The sequence below is a fragment of the Quercus robur genome, chromosome 8 (genome assembly GCF_932294415.1).
Source record: "Quercus robur chromosome 8, dhQueRobu3.1, whole genome shotgun sequence".
Classification (NCBI taxonomy): Eukaryota; Viridiplantae; Streptophyta; class Magnoliopsida; order Fagales; family Fagaceae; genus Quercus; species Quercus robur.
In genome coordinates, this window is record NC_065541.1 from 28574864 (window position 1) to 28596085 (window position 21222).

Here is a 21222-nt window from a genome sequence, read left to right on the forward strand (position 1 = left end):
ATCCGGTCAAATTGAGAGAAGAAGGAAGAGAGGGAGGACGATCGGTTTTGGGGTCGAGGACGATCAGTTTTGGGGTGCGACGATCGCGATCGGGGACGACGAATCGGTGCTGCGACTGCGATCGGGATTAGCGCGACGGCGAAGTCGAAGGGTGTGATTCGAAGTCGAACAGCGAAGTCGAAGTCGAACGGCTCTGGGCTCTGGGTTCGATCTCTTTCTAGGTGCGATCTCTCTGACCGGAGCTTGGCTGGCCGGAGGGGTGTGCTCTCTCCCTCTCTCTTCTTCCTCTATCTCACTCTCACTCAGCTTTCTCTCTCTCTGTTTTCCGGAAAATTGTATTTGAAGGTAAAATAAAAATGGAAATCAATTTACACCCAACACATGGTCAACTGAAAACCATTTCCGGAAAATGTATTTTCCATGCGCAACCAAACACCCGTAAATACGGAAAAGCATTTCCGGAAATGATTTTCACCCAAAACAAACACAGCCTTATTTGCATGGTTTTTGTTATCAAAATTTTATTCATCATTTCTAGGCTCTTATTTTTATCATGATCTTAAAAGTTTTTTGACTTTATTCATCATTATTTTGGGTACAAAATGGGTAGTGAATGAATTGTAATGAATGGGTATGTAATGAAATGAGTGACTTACTCCCTTAATGAATTGTAATGAAATTGGTATGTAATTCATGCCCTTTGAATGTGTAATGAAATGGATTTTTTTGTATTGGGTATGTAATTAGATAAAATGTTGTATACTTTTACAAGTATTTTGGCTTTTTTTTTTTTTTTTTTTTTGTATTGGGTATGAAATGGGTAGTCTTAGTATGATAGAAAAATGATTTGGGTATGAAATGTGTAACGAATGTGTAATGAAATTCATACCTTTTGAATGAATTGGGATTTGTACTTTGTGTAGTCTGACTAGATAAAATGTTTTTTACTAACATAGTAACTTGACTCTAACAGGTTCACAATAACTGTAATTGATATAATCTTATACCATGGTGGTCTACTTAAGAATGTCAATGCGAACAAGGGATTGCCATTTGAAGGGCCGGGTATAAAGTCCTATTATACCTAAATTGATCGTAGGTTAAAGACCCTTGATGAATTGAAGATGATAGTTATGGAAGAATTGTTTGCAAATCCTGCTGTACAGAACATAAAAATTACTTATTGTATGTCATATGAAGTCCTGAAGTATCGAATTAATTACAAGTATATGACGATAAAAACAGACAAACATGTAAAGATTATGTTTAACAAGTTGGAGAGAATACCTGAAGTAAATGGTATTGAGTTGTACATACAGTTGGAGCCGCGTGCAGAAGTTAGTATCAAGGAAATCCAATAAATAACCACAAGTTTATAGGTTACAGTTCTGAATACTCAATATGAGTATTCTACACATGTAGAGGATGGTGATGTTCATGTCAATGATGATGATAATGAAGATGATGACGACAACTATGTTGATGAGACTACTGCCATTAACGGTGAAGATTTTGTCAATAGAGATGAGTATGAAGAGGATTGAATGAGGGGACTTTGGGAACTTTGAGAGGAACATTGATGACGATGAGACATTGGACGGTAGTGAACCTGATGCGGACAATGTTATTAGTGTCCAAAACATTACGAACACAATCTCTGTCTACACACCTCCTGCTTTGTCTTTTTCTGCAAATACTTGGAAAAATATAATTGATCCTTCAAATATTAAGATACCATTTGTGTTTACTTGGAGAGAGAGGATAAATTTGTGCAAAGGGTTGACTTTTGCCAATAAAGTGAAGGTGAAGTGCGTATTAACAATTTGTGCTCTCAAGGAAAATAAACATTTTATGATCAATAGATTAATGAAGATCAAATTTTGTGTGAAATGCGTGGATGAGTCATGCAAGTGATATGTTTGCACAGTCGTGAAGCCCAATCTCCATGGACTATGAATGGTCACCGTGTATGTGGATCCTCATACGTGTATACCAATTGGGGTGCGAAATGATGGTAGAATGATGAATTGTAATTTTATTGCATCAGACCTCCTAAAGAAGTTATGTGAGGATCACATTACCCTAATTAAGCATCTCAGATCTATGATAGAGTCGAAATATGAGAGCCATAAGCCTTCTTACTACAAGGTATAGGATTCAAAACAAAAGGCGATTAGGAAGATGTTTGGGAATTGGGAAGAGTCTTACCAAAAGTTGCAAAAGTTGCTAATGACATATATTGATCAAGATCCGACTACCCAGGTGTTCTATCGTACCACACCCACCAGTGAAGATGACACCGTATTTTTGCATTATGTGTTTTGGTCTTTCGGTCCATGCATTGATAGATTCAAATATTGCAAGTCGGTTATCAGCATTGATGGGACCCATCTGTATGGTAAATATCAAGAAAAGTTGTTGGTCACAATGACAACTGACGCTAACAACAAGGTATTCCCTTTCGCCTTTGTTGTTGTGGATTGTGAGTCAAGGTCCAGTTGGAGGTGGTTTTTACAATGCCTTAGAGATACGATTGGCCACATGATACCTGACGAAGGCATTTGCATAATTTCTGACCGAAATCTCGGTATCAAAAATGCCATTGCAAACTAGCCTAGAGGGGATGATGAAAGAACACGGGTATTTCATAGATATTGTCTTCGACATGTTGCTAGCAACTTTAACACTCATTTTTCAGAACTCGACTCTAAAGTCAGCAGCGTTGAAAATAGGATATGCTATTCAGGAAGTTAAAATTGATACCATAATGGAGTCCATTAAGCAAGTAGAAATTGAGGCCATTATGAATAAAAAGAAGGTGACGGGGAAGGATAGCAAGGAAAAGGATTTTCTTCCATACACATACCTAGTGAGCAAGTCTGTGGATATGTGGACCCAGTCACATGATGGTGGGAAACATTTTGGGGCAATGACAACCAATATATCAAAGTGCTTTAATGGTGTACTGAAAGGTGCACGGGGCCTTCCTATTGCCGCAATGATTAAGTTCACTTGGTCCAAACTTGTTGAATATTTCTACAACTGGCACAAAGAAATTACTTATAAGTTGTTGGAGGGTAAGAAATTGAGTACATATGCCTTCTCCATGTGGGAGGGAAATAGGTGTAAATTTGAGAAACACTATCTCAAGGCATTTAGCAATCAACATATGATATATTAAGTAGTTACTTCACTCAACATGTATAGCACAGGAGGGGGAAACCACAGTTATGAAGTTCGGTTACTGGAAAGAACATGCAGTTGTGGGAAATGGCAAAACATAAGGATCCTGTGTTCACATGCAATTAGAGTATGTGATGCTCTAAATATTGATTCGACCACATATATTCACCCATGTTATAGTTTGGACTATGCCCTTAACACTTAGAGTGGGCGTGCTTCCCAGACGCACATTTGCGTTTCAGATTTTTTTTTTTTTCCTAGCCGTAACTTTTTGACTTTTCTTCTGTGAACAGTGCTTTCATGCACTGTTCATGGGTCCCACAAATTACACTTTTCAGCAACTTTTTCATTGAAAATAGGTCTCACGGTACTATTCACACATTTAAAAATTATTTTGCTACAGTGTTTTTCAGTTTTCAGTTTTCAGCTGTATCCAAACGGATCCTTACTCACATGCATTTGCGGTTCTTAAGTCAAAGTCAATGTAGAGGGATCCCATGGGGCCAAAATGGTTGCCTAATCCAACATTTTTGCGGGCCAAAGGTCGATCAGTGAAGTCAAGAATAAGGAATGAGATGAATGAAATGAGAAATAAGGATCAAGAACTGGGATGGCGGAGGGAGGACGCAGATTTGATAGAGAGTCAACCCAAGTAGACATGTGGACTGTGTCATGTTTCTGGGCATAACCGCAGAAAATGTCCGCAGTCTCGTGACGCTTCCACAAGTGGTCATGTTCCAAACTAGGTAGGTGACAGATGGCAAAAATTTCTGGATCAGGTTGTTCATTCTATGTTTACCTAATGTTTACTATCTTATCTCCTAACATGATTAGTCTACGTTTTTCAGGCATGCTTCAATAGACAACGTCTTTATTGTGTGGACCACCGATCTTAGGAAAAGTGACTATGTTGTATCGACACAATTAACTTTTTGGTTTTTGTTGAATGTACTTGTAATTCTCTATCCAATGTACCTCTATGAAGATTGTGATTTGAGTAGTATGGTTAGAACTGCAAATTAAGCATGGTTGGGCATGTTTAGAATGTTGATATATTGAGAATGTCCTTTGCTGTGATGTAAGTGCATTTACATTGTAAAACTATGTCTATACAAAGAGCGTAACAATTTCTATAGTTTGGTGCCCATTGAGAATGCCTTTTGATGTAATTTAAGTGCATTTACATTCTCAGAAAGGCCTCTCAATGAGTGTTTGTGGATTACATTTTCAACTTCTCTATCTCTATTTCTTAGCAGGTGCATGCACACATTTTAGTTTCTGGTTTGCCTGCATGTCCAGGAAAAAAAAAAAAAATTTCCCAGTGAAACTCAAGTTTCATAGACTCGAGTTCCCCAAGTGTGAACACTCAAAATTTGCATGAATTCTATTTTTTTTTCAACTTCAAAAAGTTCATTTTATTTCTCTAAACAATTGGAACTGTTAACACGTTTGTCCTAAACTTAAAAAAAACAAAAAACAAATGCAAACCAAATCAGAAATATGAGCCTACTAATATCTAGTCACAGAAGCATGTAGCAATAAACAAATAAGCATGATATAAAGCTGGTTTACATGATACTTGCAACTGTAAGTGGTTCAACAACAAATTCTGGTCCACTTAAAGAAATTGCACAGAACAAAAAGGCAGATTCTTCATTTGCTTCGTATTCATTTTTCCTTGACAAACCCAGACTTCCAATTAAATCCTTTCATTCATATCTATTCTTGATGGTCCTCCCCCCCTCCCCCCCCCCCCCAAAAAAAAAAAACAAAAAAAGGAGATTCACATATCTCCAACATTTCATACATGTTTCAGACCAATGCCTAGGTCAAAAAGACCAGAATGAATAAGATGATAAACAGAACCACCAAAAACAATATCATCATGATCTGGCCCTTCGCACCAGCCTTCTTCATGACCATAGCCACCTTTTTCTGCAAAGAGAAGTTGAAAAAATGGAATTTTTTACTCGTTACATATTAAATCATTAAAATAAGTACACAATCCATTCATTAAATTTAGCAAATGAGAAAAAATTTCACATCTGAACTTGTTTTCAGTGAACATAGAGTTAAAGTCTTAAATATCAGATCATTGGTAGGAAGCCCGTATTTTCCAAAGCTTGGAAATAAACATTAGCTCAGACTTATTACAGAGGCTAACCTGAACAAAATCAAGACGATTTGATGTACTGTCCATTTCCATACCCAATTCATCTATAATTTTCTCCTGGGGCACCCAAATATTACATGTTAGTCTAACAAATTAACAAAAATGATCCTAAAAAATGAAGCTTGACAAAAAAGAAGTAAATTAAAAAGTTACAGGTACAGTAATAAAAGTCACTCATGGATTAAAAGTGCTTAAAGGATGCACCACCAGTGCTATCTTTCACATCATTTGTTGCCAGGGAATAGTGGTAGAGTTATTATAAAGATCTGAAGCTTAAAAAATCCTTACCTGTGCAAGGAGCTCTTCATGTATAGTAAGCCCAACACCTCCAATTCTCTCTACGCTTGCACTAAGTTCATCTAACTCTTCATCCTGCTGCCTACAATCAATAGTTGATAAAGAATACAAAATCAAGAACAAATAAAATAGAGGCAATAGCTACTTGTCAAAACCAAATACAGAGCAAATAGCATTTTTCTCAAACAACATGGAGAGAAGGTTTCTAGTTAACATAAGAGTACACCTCATCTTTTTTTTTTTTTTGAGAGATAATTACAACATGCTGCTAATCCCGATGCTCGAACCCTTTCCCCCCTAAACCCCCAAGCACTTTATACATGGGGAGGTGCCAATTCAGCTATAAGGCCTTTGGCAAGGGTACCCCTCATCCAATCTAATATGTAATGGTCACCTCTCCTCTCCACTTTCCCCAGAATTTCATCCTAACTAAGCAAGGTTTGAAATAATAGTTAAAACATATTAATCTTGAATTAAACCAAACAGATAAATAGTAAAAGTTTAGAGGATTATGAAAATAGTATCAATGTTGAATATAGCATTGCTCGCCAGTGGTAAGGATTACAACAATCTTCAACAAAATGTTACATGCTAATTATTTCAATTAACATTAGTATCATACTACACATCCAGTGTGTGTGTTTAATTAACATTAGTATGAATTATAGTAGTCATCACAAGTAGGTGCTACATGCCAATTATTTAAAATCAAAATTACTATTCAACTATAAAACATAATTTTTTATAATTGTTATAAAATTATGATTTTTTTTTATTTTTTTCTATTTTTTGAGGATAATTTACACACACCCAATGGATCTCAAACCCAAAACAACTGTCCACGCCATTCTTAGGTGTATTTGCTTATATTATTTCAATGATGAGGACAACATTGTCAACCAAAAAAAATTCAAAATTTCATAAAAGGGAGGTTATAGTTGGTACAAAGCTTCATAGTATTTTAACAAGGGATGTTAGAGAAATCCTTATCTACTTTGGTAATTTATGATAATAAATAAATTACCATATGAATTTTAAGGGACTTTTTTTATTGGTAAGTTATTTAAGCATCCTATCCTATGGGTCCTGGATAACTACAAAATTCTAGAATCTAGGCTTAATAAAGTAACTCAGGATTCTATTTTACAAGTTATATTCACTCTTGAAATCAGAGTAGAACTGAAATTTTTGCAACTCAAGCAAATTAAAGGGTATTTTGGAAATTGAGTTTGAGTCTTAAATTTTTAAGAAAATTCTTAAGTATCTTGGTTTAATTTTCTTTAAGTCCAAGTCAGCCTTTAATTACCTTATTAGGTTTAGTACGAAAATCAAATTTGAAGCCCTAATATGACCAGCACCAAAAAGAGTCCTTATATATTTGTGCTTTCTATACTAAAATATTTCAGAGAGTAATTAATAGATATACCTTGGTGTTTTGGTTTATCGAAGACTTCTATCCCTAAAGTGCTTCTTGATCTTCTTTCACTAGTATTGGTCATAGGTACAATGCAAGTATAATGTTCGCAATCTCTTAACAATAACAAATTCGCTCGCTCTTCCTTTGCACTCCCACATCAAACCTTTTTCTTACCCTATTAGACCCTAAAATTTTACACATTTTCCCTATAAAATAATCACCAAATTCAAACTTTTCAAACTTCATGTCATTCTGCAAATCCTAAAATAAGTACAAACCCTAACCATTTCTTCTAAATTCTAAAATCCTAAAGCCACAAATTCTCCTAATGCTAAGCCCAACACAACCACACACGGGTTTTCCTTAAGACTGTCCTACCTTGATGAAGTTCAGCAACTAAAATCCAAAGAGTTTGAAGACTGCTAAAGATATGTTTGCATGTGACTGTATGTGGAAGGAAAAAGAAAGAAACAAAAATGATACTTTATCAGCAGCAGCTGCCTATCTGATTCTGATGCTATGAAGTCATCATTATCTTGGGCATTGTAGTGATTAGATCCATCTGCCTTGTGAGAATCTGGCATCCTCATTAATTCACGGCGCATTCCACTCAAACCAGTAGTGCCAGTCCCATTTGACTCTTTTCCAGCTTCTACTGCTTTCTTCATGGTGCCCACCTAATAAGGTACTCCAATCATTTAGCCCCTCTCACACACACATGTAAAGCCAAAAGCTTGTAACATAATACACTGCATAATAGAAATAATAATTTCATAAAAAAAGATTATAATTTTTTTTAAACAGTTGTCATAGGAAATTAAACTGATAAAGACTCACCATGCTCACAAGCTACATAAATTTAAAACTTAAGAAGTACAATTCCAGTCAATAATCCAGAGTCCAGACACATGCACACAGCCTAAGGCTCACCACATAGTGAATGCCAAAAATCATAACCAAATTGAGTACAAAGTTTGGGATAAACATCAGTAGTGTCAGGACAGATTAACAAGAGAAAGCTTAAAGTATATATTTTCAATAACAAGAATTACTGAATACAGTGTCTCCACTGTCTCTAAAAACTATAGCTATATGGTTGATACCTGCATTCGAGCAGTGCTGGTCCATCTTCTTCGCTTTTCAAGTTCCACCTCGTCAATGCTATACCAAGATGGATCTCTAGCTGCTACAGCAATTGCTTTGTCCAATTCATCCACCTTCCTATCAAGAAAGCAGGCTTTCAGCAGTTGTGCACAGTGGTTAATTCATTTAATTAAAGCCAAAACTCATCTAAAAAGCTTCACTACTGGTGGACTCGGTATAGGATTTTATATTGCTACTAAAATAGAAAGTTCCAATGTAGGATGAGATCACATTGGTGTAGTAAGAATATTTATTTAAATTCACATGCTAGATATCTTCTTACTGATTCAATACATATTAAATCGCATGATGGAAACCTATGATTGATCTTTCCCAAAACTTTAAAAGAGGCAGAATCTATTTTAAGTAAAGTATGGTAATTATAAACATACCTGCCATTCAATGCTCTCACAACTAGCAAGCAGTTCCTTTGTGAGATGTAATTGCTCTCCAGTACCAGAAGGAATACGCTCCCATTGGTGAAAAGTGGATTGCAACTTATCAATCTAAACAGGTAGTGATGAAATAGTCAGACATTTAATATCCCCCAGGAAACTCCCATTTCCACCATCAACAGAGTCCAACTCATAAGAAAAGTCATGGATGTCATATCACTGAGCATGTATACAACAGTGCTGTGTAAGTTACCGTGCGCACATGAGAGAGAGAGAGAGAGAGAGAGAGAGAGATCCATATTGTAAATTATACATGAAAGGGACAGGTTTGTCCTTCTCTAAAAGTTCCCCAAGATTCCCAAACAATTCCAATTAATTCGAAACAAAGAAGTCAGAAACATGTCAGCCCAGCGAAGGCCTAGCCAACATTTGAGGTAGAAAAAAGCAAGAGGTTATTGATAAAATTAAGTTATTTCAAAAGAAAAAGAGAAGATAATTCAGAAACTAATCACTCTTTTTAATTCAACCACAAACATCATCCCCCTCCTCCACCATACAACTGAAGCAACCTAAAATTATCAACAAACCAGCACCCAGTTCAGTCTCAATGCCACAATATAGTGATACAGCAGCAGCCACTCCATGGAACTATCCAGTTAGGAATCCCAGGAACAAGGGTTTGCGTTATGCCAGTTGATTAAGAAGTAGATCTGAAAGCTGCTGCCCTGAAACTCCTCCAGTGGAATTCCAATGACCTAACTCATCTAAAACTCTTCAATAAAGCCTTTGTAACAGGACAGCCTAGGCTCAAGGATCTAGCTTAAGAAACTAGATTACTTCATGTTCACGATGTTGAACATAAAGTAATCTAAAAGAATTATGCGCAAAATTCAAGTGATTCCTCAAAATATAATATGGATTTGGTATACATATAATCTCAAATTGATACAATCATATGTACCAAATAAAACATTACTTTACTGCAAATGAAAGTTTTATTACTAAGAGGCGGTACAGAGCATAAAATAATTTGACAAAAAAACTTACAGATTCTTGAATCTCCTCTTTCACTACATAAAATGGATCTTGAGCAGAAGGCATATTGTAATATAACCTATACACATCCAGAAACAAACTTTGGCTTAGCAAGATGAGATCAACTACTACACGCAATTCGCACGAAGGAAGGAAGACCAGGAAAAAGAAATGCTAATTTTTGTTACTCTACTACTACTACTACTACTGAGATTATTAATTCAGTTTAGAACATAAAAAAGAAATGATAAGGGTATAACAGTAACCTTCCTTCCTAGCAAATGTTTTCTCATCTCAAGTTAATCTTCTAATGACCCCAGGCCAGCTAATAAATAAGCAATTCTGAAACATATGGATTTTTATTTTATTTGAATATGTAAAATGTAATATTGTAATTCAATAATTTACCAACCAACCAACCAACCAAACACTGCAATTTTCAACATCAGTTATTAATTGAATTCAACGCACACAAAAAATTTATAAAAAGAAATAACGAACAGAGATAGATAGAGAAATTGGAATTGGCGGCATATGTCAGAGGAGAGGGGTTGGTTGTGTTGTACTACTGACCTGAGTGAGAGACAGAGTGCGACGCGTGATCTAATTGTTCTGTGAGACTCAAGCCTACCGGCGAGAGATCGATAGATCAGATCACAGAGAGAGTGGATATCATGGAGTTGGAATTGGAGTTGGGCTGCTTTTCTTTTATATATATATATATATATATATATATCTATTGATTGGGCCACTCCCATAATTGGCCCAATTCTCCCTTTTTGGGGGGGGGGGGGAAGGGAGGAACCATTAAGAAGCCATTCGGTATATTTGGTTAAACATAAATTTTTAGTTTTTAAATAATATTACATGTATTTTCACACATTTTTTTACTCGCATGTATTTTCATACATGTTTTCAAACACGTGTACCAAACACCCCTAAGTATGAATTTTTCTTTTTCCAACAAATGAGAATGACAAGGAAGAAAGATTACAAAGAAATCATATCGAGCCATACACAAAATTGAAAAAAAAAAAAAAAAAAAACCTCTCTTTCTTTTATAATTCAATAATTGGGATGACGAAATTTGAACACTAAATGTCTTTGTTAGTGATAATGCATAAAATTGAGCACCAGTAGGGTGTCGGCCAAAGACCTTCTAAAAGTTAAGTCAGCGATGGAAGAATCTCCAAGAACTTAATATTGTGAGAATTAGAAATTTTTCACCTACCTCAGGGGAGGAGAGGTCTGATGTTTATATAGCGGTGTAAGGTTGACCAAAATCCCATGAACATAGGATTTTTCCTTGCATGGAGGATATGTAGTTAATATCCTGAGATCTCAGGGTTTATCTTTCCATATGAGGAAGATATAAACGTGTAGTAGGTTTTTTGGGCGTGGTGTGCAAGTTATTCCGGATACATGAATGGAGGATGCGCAAGAGCTTGTGGGACCTAGCAGATTCAATTATTGGGGTATCCGACTATTTGTCGGTATGGGCCCACTTCATCCGTCGGTATGAGCTTAATCCCATTCGTCGGTGTGAGCTTAGTCCTATTTGTCGGTGTGAGCTCAATCCCATTCATCGGTTACATGAATAGTCGTTTGGTAGAACCTTTGGAAGGGAGGGGATGGTTAACTTGTCGGGACCCATTCCACTTAGCCCGACGGATCCTTGACCCCATGGGACCCATTGAGGGGGAACATACATCCTAATGAGTGGAAAGTTCATAGGTGTAAGGTCAGACAATAATGCCCTTATCAACTGGCCCCTACTTCATTGTTCGTCGAGATAACCGATAGGCTACGGGGTATTAAAGAGGAATCTTCTAGTCATTAATTACCCTATCTAGAGTTATGTGCCATTCTCTAGGGCAAAAACGTCTTTTGAAGGGGTTATGTGACACGTGGCGACCTATGAGTGGTCAGTTTGAATAATAGCATCGCTTCGTTTCTCGTGCCTCTTTGTCCTATAAATAGCTCAATTCCCATTTGTCATTTCTTGCTTCCCATTGTTCAATCTAGAGTTTTTCTTCTTTCATCGATTTTCTTCGTTCGTCGCTCTAAAAAGGATCGTCGCCTGTAAACGCCTGCCGATTTTACTATTTCATCAGTCACTCTTATCTTTGAATTTCCTACGTAAGTTTCTTATTCTTTCTATATTTTATTTCGTTATTGAATGTTCAAATAGTATATAAAACACCTACGAACATTTAGACCTCCAATTTACAAATTACCAACACAAGCTTATAATCAAACAATGTATGTGCGGAATATAATAAAAAGCTAAAACAAAATTGGTAAAACAATCTAAACCATAATTAATCATAACCACAGCAGTAATTAAAAGGCAAAGATTAAGGGAAGAGAGATGCAAACACAAAGACAACACATTAATGTGTTATCGAAAAGGAAACCGAAGTCCTTGGCGTAAAACCTCTTCGCCGTCCTCCAAGCGGTTAATAATCTACTAGAGAATAAAGTTGGGATACATAAATAGTAGAAGACCCTCCAAGCCTAATCTACCCAGTACACCTAAGCCCTCCAAGCTTTTTGCCTCAACAAGGTTATGCCAAACCTTGTCTTCTCTAGCTTATCAGATCCCATAATAGCCTTTTGCATCAACCAAAATGAATTGGTCCCTTCTGAACTATTTCCTAAGCACCAAAATACTTTTTCACAGATATAGGTATGGTGAGATAAAGATTTGGCTAAATGTACCTCTCAAGGATGTATCAATGGAGAGGGTGAGAGTAGAGGAATTTGGAGAATCAAAAGATGAAGATTGTGGATGAGTCAATCTTGTTTTTCTTTAGGGTTTCTCTCTCAAAATTCTCTCTGGAAGCTCTGTATATTTCGTGAGTATAAGGGTATTTATAGTAGGGTGTGTATGGAATGCGAAGAGTCAGTTACAGCTAAACAGGGTGTTCTGGCGACTCGAGCTCGCGATTGGAATGAGTTGCGAGTTTGAGTCGCGAGCTAACTGCCTTGCCAGATTGGAGGTTTTGTCCTGTAGTGCAACAACTGGCGTGACCCTTTAGCTCCCCTGCATGCTTCACACGTGTGCCACTTCTGGTGACTTGCCAATTGCGAGTTGGTCGTGAGATCCAGTCACAAGGCTCTTCTTGATTGCACACTCATGAGCTTTTCTTCACACTTTTTCACACACTACCCTTACATGATTCCCACCTAAATACAGGGTTTTTAAATGCTGAATTACAAGCAAATTTGGCACAAAATAAAGCCAACAAAATGATTGAATAAATTCAACTTCACAATTACTTTCGTTCTGATTTAGCGACCATCAGTCCTATGCTTAGGAGTTTGAGTGAGTAGAATCTTAGTTTTCATTCGTTGCTTGTAGGTGAGAGAATGTCAAGAAAATAGTGAGACGATGAGTAAACGTTCAATGTTCGTCTGTATGGTGTCAGGTGATGAGCAGGCTCATTCATTGAGATGTGAGTATAAGTCTGATGAACCGTCCAACTCTGAAAGGGAGTCGTCGACAGGTTCACCCTTTGAGGAAGAGGTGGAAACCCGTCCACTTCGACAAAACCTCACGTTTTTCTGATTTTTATTTAATAATTTCTCCATTACAATGAGTGCATGTTATTTATAAGACATGACTGAAAATAGCTAAATAATAAAAGCCTAAATTAAAGTTGATTTGGTTTGAAATTAGCAGTTCCAAAATAGGAAAATAGCTAAAAAACGTTCTAAATAATAGATGCCTAAAATTAAGGTGGATTTGGTCTGAAATTGGCAACTCTAGAATAGGAAAAATATTTGTTAATTGGTATGGAGTTAGAAAGTCAATCAGCCATTAATCCACACCATAAGCTTGGATTAAATTTATTACTCCTTTATCTTCCTTTGGGCTAAGTTTGGAATGTCCTGTGTTAGAATTAGTCCAAATCTCTTGAATCAGCCCAAAAGTGCTTCTTTGATCTTCTTGGATCTTGCTTTAGTAATAAGCCCAATTAGAACATGCAATGGATCCTTTAATGCTTGTTGATTCTCTTCATGCCCCCTCTCTTCAAAAGGATTTGTCCTCAAATCATCACCTACATCAAAAGGAGAAATATAGAAACATTAAATGTAGCACTAATGTTATACTCACCTGGAAGATCCAACTTGTATGCATTATCATTGATTTTCCCAAGAACTTGAAATGGATCATCCCCTCTAGGATGTAGCTTGGACCTAGGGCTGTCCAGCGACCCGTGTAATCCGACTCGCCCGACCGTATCCGCCTGATCTGAAGGCCCACGGGTGAATCCGAGTGCATATACGGGTCGGATATGGTTGTTGTTTTAAGAGGAACCGAATAATTGGTTCGGGTTTCGGGTTACACATTAAAAAATCCGAATAACCCGACCCGACCGAATATTTGATAAAATAAAAAAATAAATTACTGTTACCACTCAGTTTCAGTCAGGTAGTCAGCTACAAGTCACGTCGTCTGGGTAGTGGAGTCTGGAGTGGGTAACGTGCTGAAGGCTTCTGGGCACAACTTCCCAATTTTAAATCTAACCATTCAATTTTTTTTTTTTTTATTAAGAAAGAGCTGTTGATCAACGGTTATAAATATTAATGTGCAATCTACTCTACAGGCTACAGCAGTACAGCTTCTACACAGCAGTGACAGCACAGTAAATCAGAGATTTCAAAATCAATGGTTAAAATTAAATTAATATCAAAATCTAATGGTCACAATTAAAGATGAAGTGATCAACGGCCTGATATAATCTCATATCCCAACACTCTCTCTCACTATTCAGAGTTCAATCTTCACCCTTCACCGAATCAACTATCAAGATCTACTGATCAAGTGATCAAAGGGCCTCAATCTCTCTTCATTCTTCACCTAATCACTCTCTCACCATATTCACGGGCACGGCTTCAGACCTCACTACCTCAGTCACTCTCTCTCTCTCTAATCGCAATCTCATACAGATCCTCTCACTCTCACTCTCAAAGACTCAAAGTAACGTTCTCTGCAATCTGCATCTCTCTCTTTCTCTATCTCAGATTCTCAATCTCAAATCCTCAAAACCTGGAATCACTTCACCAAATCCCCTAGTCTCACACGAATGCTCTCTGCCTCTCACTCTCTAATCTCTACAGTCCCTTCAGGCCTTCACCAATTTCATACGAAATCTCAAGACTCAAATCTTCATCAGTCTTCAATCTCCACCCTTTAAAAGCTTGCATCTTCGGTCTTCTCACCAATGAACAAACCACACTCTCAAACTCTCAGTTCTCACTTAGCCTCTCTCTACTCCAAGGTCCAAACCCTAACTTCTCACTACAAGTTCTTCACACCTAGCCGCCGCCGCCGCCGCCGTCGCCACCACCAGCAGCCACTCCTCTCCCTGCCGCCGATTATATGGGTTGAACCTAGGGTATGTGTTCTCCTTTTCTCATCTCTCTTTTTTTCAGTTCTCATTGATTATATATGTTATGAAAATCTACTGTTAAAATCAAATAAACCCTAAGTTTTATAATTTGAAACCCTAACTAGAAATAGTGGAAACCTTAACCATTTACTTTTGTTCTTTGTTCAGTAACTTAAGTTGTTTGATTAATTTTGTTCCTATTTACATTTTATTCAGGAATTGAAAGTTGTACATGTGGGGTTTTCAGTGTCTTCAAACTTGAAATTAGCACCCACGGTTTTTTAAGGTATGATTTTTGTTTCCCTTTGTTTTTTGTGTTCAAAGTTGGGATTTTGTTCTTTTTTTGTTAGAGACGTAGAGTTGATGCATGTAACTTAAGCTGCTGTGGATGTGTTCAATGTTTCAGCTTTTATTATTTAGTAAAATTTATACTGTTAAAAATCAAATAAACTCCCAAGTTTTTTGTTCTTTGATTATTTGTTTGATTAATTCTGTTCCTATTTTAATTTTACTCAGGAATTGAAAGTTGTCCAAGTGGGGTTTTCAGTCTTCAAATTCATAACTCCAACACCCCTAGTTTCTTTAAGGTATGATTTTTGTTTCCCTTTGTGTTTTGTGTTAAAAGTTGGGATTTTGTTCTTTTTTTTTTTTTTTGTTAGAGTTTTATGTAGAATGCTGTTATCTAAATTCAAGTATCAAAGATTTTCCTTTTTGGTTTGTTTGATTATTATTATTAATTGTTAGTTTGCTAATTTCTATGTTTGATTTTTTAGGTCATGGATTCCTCCACTAATGCTCCCTTTGTTTCCACCCAAGCGGATGGTGCTGCTGCCACCTAAGCGGATGGTGCTGCTGCCACCCAAGCAGATGGTGCTATTGCCACTGCCACCCAAGAGGCTGCTGCTGCAACCCAAGCTGAAGCTACTGATGGTGAGTTGCCCCTAGTTCCACCTAGTGTAGTGAGTAAGACTGGTACTGGTAGTGGTAGGAAAAAGTCTTTAGCTTGGAATCATTTTGAAAAAGTAAAGGTAGATGATGGTGTCACTATGGCTGTATGTAATTATTGTAAAAAATCATATCTGGCTGATAGTAAGAGTTGTGGTACTAGTAATTTATTAGCTCATGTGACAATCTGTCCTAAGAACCCTAATAGAGAAGATAAAGGGCAGAAAACCTTGGCTTTTGAACCCAAAAATGATGGAGATGAAGGGTTCAAACTTGTGTCAACAACTTTTTCTGTTGAGGTTTCTAGAAAGGCACTAGCTGAAATGATAATAATTGATGAGTTGCCTTTTAGGTGTGTTGAGGGTTATGGGTTTAAGAAATATGTAACTACGTTACAACCTAAGCTTCGTGTAAAAGATATTCCATCTCGACAAACTGTGGCTAGAGATGTAATTGGAATTTATAATAGTGAGAGAGAGAAGCTAAGGAAATCCTTGAAGGGTTGTAGGGTGTGTCTTACTACGGACACATGGACTTCTCTACAAAATTTGAATTATATGTGTCTCACATGTCACTTTATTGATGATACTTGGAAGTTGCATAAAAGAATTTTAAATTTTTATCAAGTTGAAGATCATAAGGGAGAGACTATAGGTAGAAAGATTGAGATGTCTTTGCGTGAGTGGGGTATTGATGGCATATTCACTTTGACAGTGGATAATGCTAGTTCCAATTTAACCACAGTTAAATTTTTACAAAGGGTAACAAAAGATTGGAATGGGACAGTTTTAGAAAATGAGTTAATGCACATGAGGTGTTGTGCCCATATCCTAAATCTAATTGTTGGGGAGGGTTTGAAAGAAATTGATGCATCTGTTGCTAGGGTGCGTGAAGTTGTGAGGTATGTGAAGTCCTCGCCTAATAGAAATCAAACCTTTAGGAATTTTATGGAGAGGTTAGGTATGGAGTCCAAGAGTCTTCTTTGTTTAGATGTACCTACTAGGTGGAACTCAACTTACCTTATGTTAGAAACTGCTGAAAAATTCGAGAAAGTATTCCTTAGGATGGACTTTGAAGATGATGGTTATTCGTCATATTTTAGGAGCAAGGAAGATAGTGGTGGTTTGGGATCTCCTTGTATGAGTGATTTCCAAAATTGTAGGGCATTTGTGACATTCTTGAGGCTTTTTTACAATGCAACAAAGAAGTTTTCTGGCTCTTTGTATGTGACCTCAAATGCTTTTTTTGATGAAATCTTTGTTATTCAGGAGAGTATTTCTCATTTAGTTAAATCCCAAAACACCCTCTTGAAAAACACAGCCACAAACATGCAAACTAAATTTGAGAAGTACTGGGGGGAAGGTGATAAGATTAATCCTCTTTTGTATGTGGCTGTTGTTCTTGATCCACGAAAAAAATTGAGGTTTTTGAAGTTCTCTTTTTCTGAAATTTATGGGATTGAAGTGGGGAGTGTGATGGTTGATAAGGTGAAAGCTCTTTTGATGAAGTTGTATACTTTTTTCTGTTCTGTTAATTCCCCAAATGTGGAAGAACCAAGTGGGGGTGAGAGGACACCAATGGTGGTAGGTGATGCAAGTGATCCATATGTGATGGTTCACTCTAGGTATGAGCTTTTCTTAGAAGCTGAGCAATCTATAGGTTGTAGTAATGAGGTTGACAAGTATTTAGCTGAAAATTGTGATGGTAGAAGGGATGGGAATTTTGAGGTGTTGGGGTGGTGGAAGGACAATTCTAGTAGGTACCCAATGTTGTCTAAAGTGGCTAAGGATGTGCTGGCTGTACCAGTTTCGACTGTTGCATCTGAGTCAGCATTCAGCACCGGAGGCCGCATTGTTGATCCATTTCGAAGTTCTCTCTCTCCTCTCATGGTTCAAAACCTTGTATGTGCACAAAATTGGCTTCAAGCCACGGTACCAATTACTCATCGCCAATCAAGGGATGAGGTTGAGGCATTGGAGGAGGAATTTCATGATTTAGGTAATATGTTTAAATTCTAGAACCTATAGTCTATGTCTCATGTTCAAACAAAATTTAATATGTTTTATTTATTTCCTTTTCTTTTCTAGTTTTAAATCAACAGTCATCATCAAGTGCATCAGCAAGTACCAGCTCCAATTTGGGTTCTAGCTTAGGCAAACGACCCATAATTAGTGTTGAAGATTGATAACTGAGTTGGTATGTAGCCTTTGGCCTCTTACTGTTATAAGCTTGCTGGCTTGCTGCCCTTTATATTTGGTCTTGTATTTGATAGTAATGTATTATTTGTTAAATATTTTTTTGTCTTTTGTAGGCGGAATCACTTATTTTGTGAAGGAGGCAGAACCTTTTGGGAACATTTTGGAAGCTTTTTTGTAAATTGCTTTACTAACAATACTAGTCTTAATGCTTATAGGAAAGAAATCCTAGGAATCATATAGGTTTTCTTTTCTATTAGTTATAAGCTTGAGAAATTGTCATTTAATGTTTGGGAAAAGCTATTTTGTTTTTGGAAATACTTGTGGTATTTTATAATTTGTAATTAATTATATTGCTGGGAACATTGTATAGCCAGCAAGGTTGCTGTCTTATGATTTTCTGCCTTGTGGAAACATTGATTTTACTGCCTTATAATTAATCACTTGCTGTGTGGTTGTTGGAATGGAAATACACGTTTTGTGTATTGTTTTGCTATTTTGTCCAGGTTATTTGTTGTGGTGATTTTTGGGTAGTTAATGTGGCTATTTAACAAGTCACAGGTGGTGAAAATAGGATTTTGTCTTACATGTGTGGAGGCTGTTTAGTCAATGTGTGGAGGCTGTTTAGTCAATTTGTAGTCAATGTGGCTGTTTAATTTGTAGTCAATGTGGCTATTTAGTTTTTGTGGTCCATGTGTGGAGGCTGAACTGATGTTGTAAAAATATGTTTATTTGGTGTTGTTGTGGAGTATTTTGTCCAAGATATTTAATACTTTAACAGGTGGTAGAAATTGGCTTCTTTTGTGACCTTTGGTGAGGTTATTTTTCCAGGAAGATTTTGTTCTGAAGGCCCAATATATTTAGAAGTGATGTTGCTTAATTTTAGTTTAGCTAAAAGCCCCATTTTTTTAAAAAAAATTAGGGAAAACAGAGGCCCAATCTGTTTTATATTGAAAGTTCAAAAATTGTGACACCCAAATAATTTTTAAAACTGCCAAGTCCTTAATTTGGGCTAAAAGTGGGCTAAAAGGGCTGATAAAATTTTACCTACAAAAATTTCATATAAGTTCAAAAATTGGGCCCATATTAATGGCCCAACCCGCCTAACCGACAGCTCCGACCCGTCCATCCGATGACCCGAAGTACCGGATCCGACCCGACTATTCGGTCGGATACGGGTCTAAAATTCATCCACCCGATTCAGACGGGTCGAGTTCGGTTCAGGCCCAAACCCGAACCGACCCAACCCGTGGACAGGCCTACTTGGACCACCTATGGGTTGGAAATCTTTCTTTTCTCATATGCACCCAAACCCAATCACTCGGTTCAAGGAGGACTAGTCGACGGCCCTTGTTAGCTTTAGTCACATATTGCTCATTTTTCTTTTCTATATGTTGCTATACACTTTCATGGAGTTTCTTCATCATCTTAGCCTTCTTTTGACCATCCAAACTAGTCATTTCACTAACTGGTAAAGGCAGCAAATCCAAAGGAGTTAGTGGATTAAAACCATAAACAATATCAAATGGTGAAAAATTAGTAGCAGAATAAACACTCCGATTATATGTAAACTCAATGAATGGCAAACAAACCTCCCAATTTTTCAAGTTTTTCTAAATTATAGTACGCAACAAAGTAGATAAAGTTTTATTTACTACCTCAGTTTGTCCATCCGTTTGGGGGTGATAAGTAATCGAAAACAATAGTTTAGTTCCCAACTTTCCCCACAAGACTTTCCAAAAATAGTTGAGGAACTTAACATCACGATCAGACACAATACTCCTAGGAACACCATGGAGCTGTACTATCTCTTTAAAGAACAAATCAGCGATATGGGTTACATCATTAGTTTTATGACAAGATATGAAATATGCCATCTTTGAAAACCTATCAACAACCACAAAAATCGAATCCCTACCATTTCTTGACCTAGGCAAGTCTAAAACAAAATCCATAGAAATATCGACCCAAGGTGCACTAAGTACGGGTAGAGGAGTGTATAATCCATGTGGTAAGACTCTAGATTTGGCCTGCCTATTGGTAATGCATCTAGCACAAACTTTCTCCACATCATGTTTCATCTTTGGCCAAAAAAAAAAAAGTTCATGTAACACTTCTAAAGTCTTTCTTACACCAAAATGACCCATTAAACCACCTCTATGTGCTTCACGCACAAGCAACTCACGCATAGAACTATTAGGCACACAAAGTCTATTCTCTCCAAACAAGTACCCATCTAATCTATAGAATTTACCAAATGCTGCCTTCTCACAAGCTTCATACACTATAGCAAAGTCATTATCATTAGCATACAATTCCTTAACATATTCAAATCCCAAAACTTTGCATTTAAAGTAGAGGCAAGGCATACCTTCTTGATAATGCATCAGTCACAATATTTTCCTTACCTTGTTTGTATTTGATTACATAAGGGAAGGTCTCAATGAATTCTACCCACTTGGCATGTCTTCTATTCAACTTACCTTGTCCTTTCAAGTGCTTCAAGGACTCATGGTTAGTATGTATGACAAATTCTTTCGGCCAAAGGTAATGCTGTCAAGTCTCCAATGCTCTCACCAATGCATAAAGCTCCTTGTCATATGTTGGGTAGTTCAAAATTGCCCCATTTAGCTTTTCACTAAAATAAGCTATTGGCCACTTCTCCTGCATCAAAACAGCTCCAATACCAATTCCTGAGGCATCACACTTAATCTCAAAAGTTTTAGAAAAATCAGGTAATGCTAATAAAGGAGCACCACATAACTTTCTTTAATTTCAATAAATGCACAATCTTGCTCACTACCCTATTTAAAACCCGCAGATTTTTTAACAATTTCAATGAGAGGTGCAGCTAGTGTACTGAAATCTTTGACAAATCGGCAATAAAAACTAGCCAAATCATGAAAATAGCCTCCACATTTTCCTCATCCACCTCAATTCCTTTCGCCCTAACAACATAAACTAGAAACACAACTTTGTCCATGCAAAAGGAACATTTCTTTAAATTAGCATATAGTTTTTCTTTTCTCAAAACAGCAAG

General features: G+C 36.9%; 2 protein-coding genes across 3 annotated transcripts; one reads left to right on the forward strand and one right to left on the reverse strand.

The window, feature by feature from the left end:
* Nucleotides 1-4716: 4716 nt before the first annotated feature.
* Nucleotides 4717-10373, reverse strand: LOC126695122 (syntaxin-61-like). Of its 2 annotated transcripts, none has more exons than XM_050391759.1 (8): nucleotides 10217-10373; nucleotides 9656-9722; nucleotides 8606-8719; nucleotides 8174-8287; nucleotides 7554-7747; nucleotides 5645-5735; nucleotides 5348-5413; nucleotides 4717-5118 (listed from the first exon to the last, which is right to left on the reverse strand). In XM_050391759.1, exons 2-8 carry the CDS (start codon nucleotides 9707-9709, stop codon nucleotides 5008-5010), a joined length of 744 nt encoding a protein of 247 aa, XP_050247716.1. In that variant the 5' UTR covers nucleotides 9710-9722; nucleotides 10217-10373; the 3' UTR covers nucleotides 4717-5007. The 2 variants fall into 2 exon arrangements, with proteins under 2 accessions (XP_050247716.1, XP_050247717.1); XM_050391760.1 differs by lacking the exon at nucleotides 10217-10373 and adding an exon at nucleotides 9910-10052.
* A 2664-nt stretch (nucleotides 10374-13037) lies between these two features.
* Nucleotides 13038-18632, forward strand: LOC126696113 (zinc finger BED domain-containing protein RICESLEEPER 2-like). Its single transcript, XM_050392900.1, has 6 exons — nucleotides 13038-13152; nucleotides 15559-15629; nucleotides 15816-15864; nucleotides 15910-17985; nucleotides 18075-18183; nucleotides 18299-18632. Exons 1-5 carry the CDS (start codon nucleotides 13038-13040, stop codon nucleotides 18170-18172), a joined length of 2409 nt encoding a protein of 802 aa, XP_050248857.1. The 3' UTR covers nucleotides 18173-18183; nucleotides 18299-18632.
* The last annotated feature ends 2590 nt before the right edge of the window (nucleotides 18633-21222 follow it).